Genomic DNA, 12,413 nt, shown 5'->3' with positions numbered 1-12,413 from the left:
CCAAATAAAAATTGAAGCAAATCTAATTAAAAAAAAAATTACTGTGTTTTAAATATAAATTTGGAAACTGTAGCTTAAGGAATTCTAGGTTTGCTTTAGTTCAGATGATTTGTGCAATTGTGCATAGTCTGACTAATTTCTTGTTTGAATTGGATTAGTACCATGTTAATTTTGCATTGCCTCTGGTGAATAGCCATAGGGCTGTAATCTGTGCCAGTAATTTGTCACACCAAAGCTCTCTAGAGAACTATACAAAATATTTGTGTAGTGAGGATTAGATGCTGAAAGCCGTGTCTTAGATTGTTAATAAATGTTAATGATAAAACCCAGCTGGTAAGTATTGGAAATGAGATCTAATGCTTTGTGCCCATTGCCAAAAAATGTTTAAACAGAGATTTCCATTACTTAAAGGTGACCTGGTGAATTCAATTTGTGAATTAAAGAAGCATAATCTACAGGCTAAGCATTTAGTAAAATGCTCTTCTGATTTGCAGCCATAAAAGTCAATGTTTCCTTAATTAAAATGTTTTCTTTTACTTTGGAACTAGTTCTTAGCACACATCTGGGACAGTTCTATATTTTACAGAATATGAGAGACACAACACATAACTTAAAATATGGGACTGTTAATAGAATATGATCTAAACCTCTCCATGGGTAGGATTTTGAATGCTAAACTAAGTGCCAGTTTTACTGAAGTACATAAAGGCACACATACATCATATTTGCCTGTACTTAGAAAATACAGAAGTTAGTTAAATTTAAACAGTTTGTAAGACTGAGTGACAAGAGACTTCACCCAGCTTACTTTTCTTTTCTCTGTTATTCAGTAAAAGTATGTATTAATACTTCATTTGTTATAGCCTTACTCAACTTCTAGGGAGACAGAAATGTCATCAAATCAGCTACATATCTGTGCACCCAGGTAAATTTTACCATTTCTGGAGATTTCAAAAACTCTTTCAATGTTTGCTGATTGGGTGATCTTAATACTGCACTAATGAGATTTAATTTAATTTTTAATTTATGTGAGCATTATTTCTAGGAGAAATTCCAACTATTTAAATGAAATTGCATTCAAGCTTACACAGAAATTATATATCAAATTTAGTACTTGTCTGAGTGTAAGAAACATTGTATCAAAACAAAAATCAAAACAGGTAGAACTGTAATTTTCAGAAATTGATAATTTCAGTTAGATTTAATCTAAATAGCCAAAATCTCAAAATGTACGTGCATCCAGTGTTGTGGAAGAAGTATTGTTTTCTTATGTGTTTGTGTCCTACAGACCTGTTAGGGCCAGAATTGAGGTATTTGTTTAAAAGAGCATAGACCATATGGGCTGGCTAACAGTTCATTCTGTCTTGTCCAGTATCTTGCTTATCCGCTCAGTAATTAATTTGATTAATTTATATGTAATTTAGCCAAGGATAGGATGTAAATCTTTGTTAAAAAAATAAAAAGGCACACACACACAAAAAAACCTCACCACAGCTGAAAGTCTAAATCTTGGTTAAAAACTGTGCCTTGAAACCATCCAGGCCCTCCTACTGACTTGTCAGCTCTGGGTTATTTTCAGAAAACTTTACTTGAGTTCCTTAGCTTCAATGGTAAGTTTTTCCCACAGACTTGCATGGTATGTGTGAGTGGGAGAGTGAATAGTGGCTGCTATTTAGCCATTGTTTAGTCTAGTGTATGTATGTTTACATCTCCCTTTTGGATTTATAGGCAGCTATGGCAAAATAAAGATTGTGCTTCCTTGATTGAAGAGCCTCTTAACTAAAGCACCTGATGGCATACAGGGGTTCTTTAATGATCTGGTTATAATTCACATTTTGATTTTTTTATTATTATTGGTTAATTTTTATTAAACACTGATATTTCTGTAATATCATAGGTTTCAAAATGTGATTAAGATTTCCACCATACAAGCTTCTAAAACAGTATTCATTTCTCGAGCACTACATTAGAGATGAAAACTGGTGAAGAAAATTAGTAATACTTTGAAGTAGATTATCTGATAACTAGAATGCAGACTTGTTTGGTATGGATTCATTTTGTTTGTGAAGAGAATGGCAAAATATGAAATTAATAAGTGAAAGGAATATTGGTGATGAGTTTTATCTAAGGAGGCAGGTGGGAAGTTGAAGGAATAGGAGCAAGAGGAATAGCAGGATTAGCGTTGCTAAGAAAGTAGTGCAGGAGAAGGTACATGGACCAACCAATACATATCGCAGAGATAATTCTTGATATTCTTGCATATGATATTCTTGATTCATCTGTTGCTGCCTTGCTGTGGAATAGTGGCTGATGATTGGGTGATTGTGCTAGTGTAATGTATTTCCAAGTGTTCTGAGTTTCTGGTGGGTTTTATATTCTATTCACAATGTTGTCTTTAGTCCAGCAGCTGATGATTCTGGAGTGTTCCCTTAGATGAAATTTGTTTAGATGAAAAATGTTTAGAAACAAAAATTGTAGAAACTTCTTATAGAGGTTTAAAATAGCCTGACTGTCCAGAATAAGCAGTTGGGAATAAATCTGATATGTTCCTCATTTTAGGATATGTTATAGTAGTAAAATTTGGAAAGTTAGCCAGAAAGTCTTGACTGAGAATTTTCAGCACGCAGTATGTATGTTTAAACTTGTGTGCACTGAGATACACTTGAGGAATACCAAGTATTCAATTATAACTTAATTTTTCAGTATACACGGAATAAAATTAAGATGTTACAAGAAGATTTAGAAATGCAGGACTTAATTTTATGCATAAAGGAAATGTGCAGATGTGTTTTATTGATATTGTATTTTTACTTTGAAACATCTCACAATAAATTCTGCTACATTTCAAGTTCTACTATACAGCAGAGATCTGCTCCTTCTCTGTTTAAAAAAGACAAGTGCTCGTTGCTCAGTGGATTGTTACATTGTCATGGAAAAAATGGATTTAACATCTGAGTGTCTGATGAAGGGACCAGTTTCATCACTGAGATGAATAAGAAATCCTTCCTTCTCTCTCACCATAACAAAACAGTCTTTTTATGGTCCCTCAACATATCATAAAAAAAAGTATATAAATTAATTTAAGGTGAACATGCCTCCCTTCTTATCAAACTGTTGTAAATCCTTTGCCATCTTCTTGTATTGATGGATTATTTGGAAATGGGTTTCTCTTGCTCTACTATGAATGGTATACATAGAACAAGTTTTCTGTTATGCACCCTACAAATTGTTATGGCAGACTTTTTAAAGAAGTCAAAGACTAATGTTGGGAAAGACATTTGAAACTCACAGAATATGAAGTGTGTAATGTAAATTACACACAGGATTCATCATGGAAGAGCCCCTTCTCACTTGTTTAAGTGTCTGTTTTCCAAGAGGAACTGTCATGAACTGAATGGTAGGAAAATCTTGCTTCAGCAAATTTTGATTTTCTTTTTTTTTTTAATATTGTTGTACTTAAGTGTTGCTGTACAGGGCCACAGCATGGCACGCCTCTAAAATTCTTGACTTTCACTGACTTAAATTAATCTGGACTTTTCCCTCAACACTCCAAATAAGTAAGTGCCAAATATTTGCCATGTTTTTTATCACAATTGTATGAGTAATTAAATTAAATATCAAATCACATTTACCTGAAAGAAATTCCTACCCAACATTAGCTTGGAGACAAAATGCACTGATAAAGGTATTTCTCTCCTGTATTGAGAAATAAAGAATTTGGCACACACTATTAAGTTTCTTATATGGTATTTAATCCTACTTCCCTACAAATTTGGGACTATTATCCCTAGCAAGGAGCATGCTCACTTAGTGACACTGGCTTTGGTTTCGTTTGTGTTTGTGGGAGTTTTTTGATAGAATTTTTCTCCAGAGAAAAATATCAAAGGGAACAGGAACTGAACAAAGGATTCTGCAGAAAAGTCTTGCTTTTCCTTTATCTCACCTTGACCTCTTCATCATTCTCATTCATCTTCTTCTTGGTTAAATTAAACATTATTAAAGATATACTTAAAAAGTTACAGTTCTGAAATGAACTTGTTCAGTGAGGGCATAAAGGGCAAATCTGTTAAATAAGATCGGATCAATATGAAAGCACTGGGAGTAGTGTGTCCTCTTTCTGGACTGATTGAGCTTCAGACATTGTTCTATTAACCTTAAGTATCAGTACTTGTTCTAATGTATACCTCTCCTTTGAGCTAGTCTTAAATGCCGTTTTTGCTCTCAGATTGCCATTGTGAGCATGTTGATGGACAGCAGAAATATATGGATCATTGAACTTTGCTGCCTCAAATAGTAACACATCAGCATGTCACGAAACCAGTGGTCCCACACACTGCTTCTGGCCAGCATGCAGTTCTGCCTTTCTTCTGCAGTGCAGGTGGAAGAACACTTTCAAAATTTTCTCTCATAGATCTGAGTAATATGCTTCACAACTGAGGGACTTTATTAGAAGGCTTCTACTCATTATAGTCACAGCTATGTGATGATTTGTGTTTATGCGAAAGTATTGCTGTCATAGTAACAGGTGCTACTCTGTTTTGTATTAGTTTTGCAGTATTAGTATTAGTTTTTGGTCAATTTTTGCACAATGTACCTTCAAAATTAATTCTCTCATAGAACTATAGAAATACACAAATTTGACAGACTTAGATTAATACCCCAGCTTCCCGTGACAGTACCCCTAGTTTAAAATGAGACAGTGAGAGCATAAATAAACTGAATTGCAGGAGGAGTTTCCTAAAATTAATCCTTACCTTATGATCTGCAAAAAAACTTACTGGACTGAAACTAATCATATTACAAGTCAGCATAAGTTGAAAGGCTGATAAAAGAGGTAATGGCAATTAAAAGTCCTCTTTGGTGTAAAAAAGTTAAATTTTTGACATCACCTTAAGAGGAAAATGTCAGTCTCATCCTCCAAGATGGTTTTCCTACAGAGAAGTCTGGTTTTTGTAGATGACATTCTTATATAATTTATTGTGAGTCCTTCGAGACTCTTACCACTGTTAGATAGTGTCAACAGGAATTCCAGGATGTACTAGACAAATTATTTTAAAACCATGCCTTGTAAATGCAAGGTGTGCTGCATCTACTTCAGTGATACCTGTGTTAAGTTTCTTATACTTGTCTAATCAGGAGAAGTAGCTAATCACCAGACTGAATTACTGGATTCCTTACCTGTAAAAAGAGATAACTAGAAATTTCTGGATTTGTTCTACATGTACAGGTCAACAGCTCTTCCCCTGAGACTAAATAGGACTTCACAAAGGAGATTTAACACAGACAAAATTTTAGGTCTCATGTTTGAATTAAGGTGTTAGTTGCAACTTTTTTTTTTTTTTTTTTTTTTTTGAAACAGCTGTATTTTAATTTGCTTAACTTTGTAAAGGATTTAGCTTAGGAAATTGAATGGGGACACTGAGAACAGTGATTGATGGTCTCAAAAATAAGTAAATATTAGCTTGTCCTCATACTTCTTGATTATATGTAATTGGGGTAAAAAGATTGACTATCAGTCTGTGTTCTTGTTCTCCTAACTGAAGTTGAACTAGTTTTGTAGCAACCTGCTTAAGACAAGATCATGCTCAGGGTTTTTTCTTACTGCCTGCGTTTAGCGAAATAAATAACGATATTCCAAGTACCAAAATAGTTACTATAATTCCATTCTTTCTCATAGACCATTTATTCCATTCTTCTTTGTAGCCGGTTTTATACTTGAAATACAGCCTTACTGTGTGTATACTGTTGCCTGTCTACATATTTGGGAACTATGGAATATCATTTTGATGTTTGCTGGATCTTTAGGGAAAAAAAAACCTGACAAAACCTGCTCTCTGCCTCTTCTTTCAAATATTTCAACTGTACTGCTCTATATGTAGCATTTTTTTTCAAGCATAAATGTCTGTCTTCAATCAAAACTTTCTGTGATCAAGAAGCTCCTTGCATGCTCAAGTGTATTGCTTAAGTTATTAAATTCCACTTCTTTAATAACTTGAATCATGTCTCTAGTTGGAATATACCTAGTTTTGAGTTTCAGCCATGATTTCATTGGATGGAAAAGACCCAGCTAGTGAACTGATGTGAAATATCACATCAGACCAGCAGCAGATGCACAAGAAATGCAGCTAGGATGTCTTTGAATAGCCTTCAGCAGCCCTCAGTTAAGTATGTCATGAGCCACCATTTCCATTCAGGCTATTGTCTTTAATGGACATAAGTGAAGGCTTTCTTTATTATCTGTTTCCTTTTCAAACTGCTTCCTTTTCATTTTTGTCTCCATAATATCCCATTCTTCACACACTTGCATTTTCCCCACTGAATTATGTTGTATCAGCAGCAAACTTCCATAGTGATTTCCTCATTTATGAATATGTTGAAGAGTAGATTCTTGTGGAATTCCCCTGTTACCTTCTTGTTCTTGTGGAGATGATCAATTTTCTGTTCTGTCTTTGGTGTTCTAAATCCTGAATCACCTGAGAGTACTTTTAACTGTGACTGCTTAGTTGTGCGTTTGGTAGGAGGTTTCTTTAGTGTGGTGTTTGGCTGGGTTTTTTAGACGAGTGGGAAGAGTGACTTTTCTATAAAAGCTAGATTCATTCTTCCTGGTGTACACATACACTGTGTTAGGTTTGGGTTTAGTTGTGGTTTCAACCAGTTTGGTCACTGTGAAAATTAAGTTCTGCTGGTACTTCCTGGTATTTCTAAGGCCTCTGTTTAAAGAAAGAATAAAATAAAAAATTGGAAAAGAGTTATTCCTGTGGTGTCAACACCAGTTTTGGTGATGGATTAAGACTAACCTGCAGTCAGGTAACAACTTTTTGTTTGAATTTCCTTCTAATTCTTAAAAATTCTAAATATCAGTAGTCTGTAGTAACTTATTTTAATATTTGCTGTATGTTTTTTGCAGATTACTCTCAGACTAAAGCAGAATAGGTTTTATTACAGTACTATTCAACTCCTTCCCACATTAAAAAAAGGATTTCTCTCGCATGGGAATGTTCTTCTGCAATGAATTCTTGATGGGGAAGGAAGGACTATGGCCTTATCTTCACTAAGTGCTTTTTCTATGCTTCAGTCATCTATCAGCTGTAGACTCTTTGGCAGGATTCCTGCTTCTGTTTTTTTATTAGTATGTATCTCTTTAGCAAGATGTTCTTCAAGATTTATACCCTGTCTCACTGAAGTTCTAACATTTAATTTGACTGTCTGGTGTATTGAATTAAGTATAAAAACAAAGTTTTTAGACTATTTAGGGCTGATTTCTTGTTGAGTACTTCTCTATTGCATTGTCTGTTAACATTAACAGTTAAAGTCGTTTTTCAATACCATTTCCTTCTGAAATTCAGATTTTCTTGCCCATTATTGATCATCAACAGGGAGTGCTTAAAATGCTGGCAGCTAGAATTCAGGACACTCCCTGATTAAAGCTCTTCAAATATTATGAAGTTGACTATATGTATAATATGCTCACACATATCAAACAAAAAATTACCTTTTTTTTTTTAAACCCACGTAATAAATATAATACTGGTTGTATTAATAATCAAACACTCCAGATAAAGCAATGTCAGAATTGCAAAGATAAACTTGCACTTCACAATATGCCTAGATCCAGGATGTTTATGTAACCTCCTGTCTTATTTTTTAACTATTTGAGGTCTCCTGTCTTATTCTGGGTGTATGACTGACTGTATTCAGATAGTGTACAAGGTCATATGGAAAATAACTGGGAGCAAAACAAGTGGAGAGAGGACCATGTTTACTAAATCATTTTAATGTCATGGAGTGGTAGTGGATTCAAACCTTAGGTTTTTTATTATCTGTAGTGAGTAAAAAAATTAAGCCAAGCAAACTTTTAGAATGGATAGACTGATTTTATTAAATCCACAAAGTAAGTTATCTTTTACATAGTGCTATACAAATGCAAAGAACACCTTGCAAGAATTTTTTTTCCAAGGCTTATTTTTTAACCAGAAATTATAATTTCAAAAAGCAGTTCTTGAAGCTTTGGTACTAGGCACTATGGGGTTGATGATGGAAGTTTCCTGTAGCTACTTCGCTTTTATTTTCTCAAACAAATTTATTTCATATTCCATATAGTGAAGGAATAAATCTCAGTAGCTTGGGGAGTTCCAGAAGTGTAAGGTTTATGTCTACTGACTTAAGCTAGAGTTAGTAAGAGGGTTTGTTAATAATTTTGCTATTTTGTTAATGGGAAGATATCTGTGATTGGGCTGCCGTTGATCCAGCTTGAACAGGTTTACTGTGATGGTGATGTCACTGGTCTTACTGTGTTATAGATATCACTAGCTAAGATATTCTGTTAACTCCTACATTCCTAATACTCCTGAAGATGTAACTGTCATGACTTCACTCCTAAAGTTCTGCTCTGTTGCTATAATTAGCACTATTACATGTAATCTCATAGTCAACTGAGTTATGTCTTCACCCTTTCCCACACAGAGAGAACAAGAAAATGCAATGGCTCACCTTAAAAAGCAGCAACAAGAGCTCGAGCACATGAGGTTGCGCTATTTGGCAGCTGAAGAAAAAGAGCTGGGGAAAACAGACCGACAAGAGCTGGAGCATATCAGAAATGAACTTAACAGGTATGAAGTGTATTTGTAAGATTCCTCCTCAACTGTCCACTTTCCTTCATTGTCTTCCTGTCAGTCTCAAAACAGAAGATTCAGTGAAATCAAGATTATAATTGGCTTTCAGGAAAAACACAGTTTAGTGTCCCTTGGGTAAAGACGGCACATTTGTATAATGGAACAGTACGGCAGTATAGAAAAATCCATGTGTAACACCACCTGGTTTATTTTTTGTTAATGTCGTAGATGTACAGCACCAAGCTTTTGTTCTTATTTTGAACACATTAAAATTTTAAATTTATCTAATGTTATCCTCTAAAAGCTGTCTGCACTAGTTTTGTATGTTGAGCCCTTTTAATTTGAGTACAGTTTACATTACCAAGCAGAAGCCTTGATAATGAGTATCATAGTTGCATATGAATATACAGAAGGTTTTGTTAATATTTAAGTATTATATTAATATTTATTTTTGTTGTAGTTGTTTTCCCCACAGAATAATTTTTTACCTTTTTTTGTTTATTTTATTTAGTAGTTCAGTAGATAAACTAAAGACTTAATACAAAGATAATCAAAGTGGGGGTTAATATTCTCTAATTCTTTCTATTTTATCAATCTCAGGCTAAAACAACATGAAGAGAGAAAGAAATCGCAGGATGCTAGAGATAATTCTGCTGGTAGAGGGGATAGTCTTTATTGTAGAAAACTAAATGAGAATACAGATGATTACCTCTCTCGTCTGATAGAAGAGAGGGATACCTTGTTGAGAACAGGAGTCTATAATCATGAAGACCATATTGTAAGTGAACTTGATCGTCAAATCAGAGAAGCTATTGCAAAAAGGAACATTACTATTTAAAAGCATGCAAAAAGTTTTTAGAAAGAGCTAAAATCTGAATAGAGTGACTTTTAGAAGCCTATAGTACTTTGAGAAATATGTAACATCATGCTTTATTTTGCACATTATGGTCAGCTCTTTGAAGTCAGTGTAAATATTTGGAACATGTCAACTGTCAACAACTGTTAAACATAGTTGTAAGTTTTATGGGGGATATGACTGGTTTTTAATGTTTTTATACTCATATGTACATATATAATTGTGTGTGTATAAATATATTTATCTTGTGTACCCTCTTCCGAAATGTTTCCTACCTCTTTTTTGCATCACCCTGGCTAGGTTCATTTGTAATATTTTTAAGATTTATTCTAAGAGGTTTTTAGTCAATATTGTTACGATTTCATTCAATTTTTAAAAATATCTCTTTAGCTATACTAGGGCAAAATGACATCAGCTGATTTCTCTGACAAAACTCTTAATTCTGAACTAAGCACTGACCCATTTTTTTTTTTTTAACTAAATGACAAGTAATAAATTTTTGCTTCTCTGCAGCTAACATAACTAAGTTATGTAGTAAATAAGAGAAGATTTTGAGTGTGAGGGGGAAAAAAAATAAAACCTTATGAAACTGAAGCTGAATCAGTTATTAACTAGCCTGATTGTACAGGGTTGCCCTAGCAGTTTTGCACATACTGGTAAGGGTACACCTAGGACGCTGAAGACCTTATTCAGAAGTGTACATGCATTCTTACATCAATCCCTAATGAGTAAAGATGGTTGAAACATAAAACAAGAGCCTAAGTCAAGATGTTTTCTTTAATCGGGATGTAACCACTTTCAAGTTATTTAACATGTATTTCAAAACATGTCATCTCATTACCACGTAAATTGTATGCAAAGTTTTGTTTGATTGTGGAAATACAAACAGCATGCAAGGGAGAAATCCACAATTAATGTTTGTTTATGCATAATCACAAATGAAAAAATTTGGTTTCCAGCTTTCATTCCATTTCTGTTAGATTTGTCTGGATTTACCTAATAACATTAACTTACAACACCATCTATTCAATAGGCATTCTTGTCTGTCCTGTGCTCACAAGTTTCCATTTGAATGTCAAGTACAAAAATCATCTTGGGGTTTGTTACTTTTAAAATGAACGAAGGTACCAATGGAAAAAATAACGGGTTGGGTTTTTTGCATAAAATCAGTGAACTTTCATAGAGAATATACATGCGACCTTTCTTAGAGAGTTGTATACATGCGACCTTCCTGTTCTTTGTGGTATGAATTATAAAACAGGAGGAGGGGTATTTGTATCTGGCTTTACCTCTCCATGGATTGTTTGTTCTCCTCCTTACCATGAGTTTAGGTCCTACTAAATAAACTGTTCTTTTAGACTCCTTAGAAAAGTTATAAACAAGCTGTATAAACATTGAGATCATATTACCTGAGGAGTACTTGAATACTTATCAATGCCAGACTTTGTAAGAAATGCTTTTATAAATGTATTTTTCTTTGTAGTGTGCTTAGAGATCCCTCTCCACTGGCAAAGAAAATATCACCCTCTTAAATCCCATAGAAATATGGGAAATGCAATTTTACAATACTTCTTACATCATGCTGTGTCATATTACTGATGCAGAGTTATATGCAATTACTGTAAATGATGCAGGGAGCTTCTGTCTTGGCAGGAAAACTTGTTCATGGCTTTTTTTCTTCAAATGCTTGCTCACTTGTGTAGTTTCTTCTCTAAACACTGGAGGGTGCCTGAGACTTAAATATTGCAAAGACAGTGTTGGCTAAATTTTCATAAGTGATTGGTTTTTGAACTGGTCTTTTATGACTTTTCAGGTGTATTATTTTATGAAATACAAAAATAAAATTTGATTTTCAAGTTAATATTAAAGACTTTGCATTTATTTTTTAACTATGTATTTGAGCAAATAATTTTGTTTACTATTTCCAATCATATGACAGTCTTTACTGCTTGAATCTATAAAATAATAAACTTGTTAATCAAAGTTAATTTCACTTTTTGTGTTTTTTTAATTAATTTTTTAATTTAGTCTCTTTATGGCGTGTAAAAAAATTGCAATAATGTTGCTGTATGTTTTAAAAAGAACTTGAGTTTTCTTTCTAGCAAATCAAAGTACTGAGTAAATGAAACATAGAATGTTTGGTTTTTTAAAAACATTTATAAACTTTATAATTTAAGCTATTTGGGTCCATTTAGCCATTTGAAAGATCACAACTTGCAAGGTACAAAGCATAAATTTTGTGATTATTAAAATAACTTACATGGAATATTTTTTTTATAACCATTACTCTTGGTGTTCATTGTTTGTATTAGAATGAGGAAATTAATGATAGTATAAGCTGTATGTTTCAATTTAATTTTTTCCAGTACAATTTGTCTCTGCTTCAGTCTGAAGTAGTCCAGAAGCAGAATACTTTTGTAGTAGATATATATAGCAGACATGAGCTCAATATTACTGTCTTTCAAAGAAAATTTTTATGTTGGGTTCTGTTTACCTTTTTATTATCTCAAAGCCATTTTAGAGCTTAGAGTCATTCAGTGGAAAAACCAAATAACATGTTTTTTAAATAGAAATGTCTCAAAATTTTTAACTTAATATCTCTTCATTGCACGAGAAATGTCATTTCAAACAGATACATGGGATAAGAAGCCCATTTTAATTTACCCGGCATAAAAAGGCTGCTGGAAGTGAGACCTGTGTTTACAGGTTCAGACCTGGCTCCATAGGCCAGAGAAAATGTGGTGGGAAGAGGAACAACTGCTCGACCCTCCTGGAATTCTGACAAAGTGCTACTGATTTTGTTGCAGCCAGGTTTCACTAGGGAAGCTGATGGAATTATTTCAAAACAAGTACTCTTGCCGATATGTTTCTGTGAACCCTGGTTACAGACGTGTCAGTTCCATGTCAAATTATTTCCATCTTCAGCTTCATGTGCCTTAAGATTT

At 33.7% G+C, this 12,413-nt stretch overlaps 1 protein-coding gene across 4 annotated transcripts in view; it reads left to right on the top strand.

Moving 5' to 3' along the window:
* CEP120 (centrosomal protein 120) overlaps nucleotides 1–9,725 on the top strand; it is a 38,055-nt gene extending 28,330 nt beyond the window's left edge. For all 4 annotated transcript variants that reach the window (XM_066181385.1, XM_066181386.1, XM_066181384.1 and 1 more), the window contains 2 exons: nucleotides 8,464–8,609; nucleotides 9,213–9,725. In XM_066181385.1, coding sequence (XP_066037482.1) covers nucleotides 8,464–8,609; nucleotides 9,213–9,450 — 384 coding nt within the window. In that variant the 3' untranslated portion in view covers nucleotides 9,451–9,725. The remainder of the gene's footprint in view (nucleotides 1–8,463; nucleotides 8,610–9,212) is intronic.
* The last annotated feature ends 2,688 nt before the right edge of the window (nucleotides 9,726–12,413 follow it).

Source organism: Chamaea fasciata, unplaced genomic scaffold (assembly GCF_029207755.1).
Source record: "Chamaea fasciata isolate MVZ Bird 193981 ecotype frontalis unplaced genomic scaffold, bChaFas1.0.hap1 SCAF_4, whole genome shotgun sequence".
NCBI classification, from domain to species: Eukaryota; Metazoa; Chordata; class Aves; order Passeriformes; family Sylviidae; genus Chamaea; species Chamaea fasciata.
Note: the sequence above shows the minus strand (reverse complement) of the source record. Positions and strands in the feature narration are given on the sequence as shown.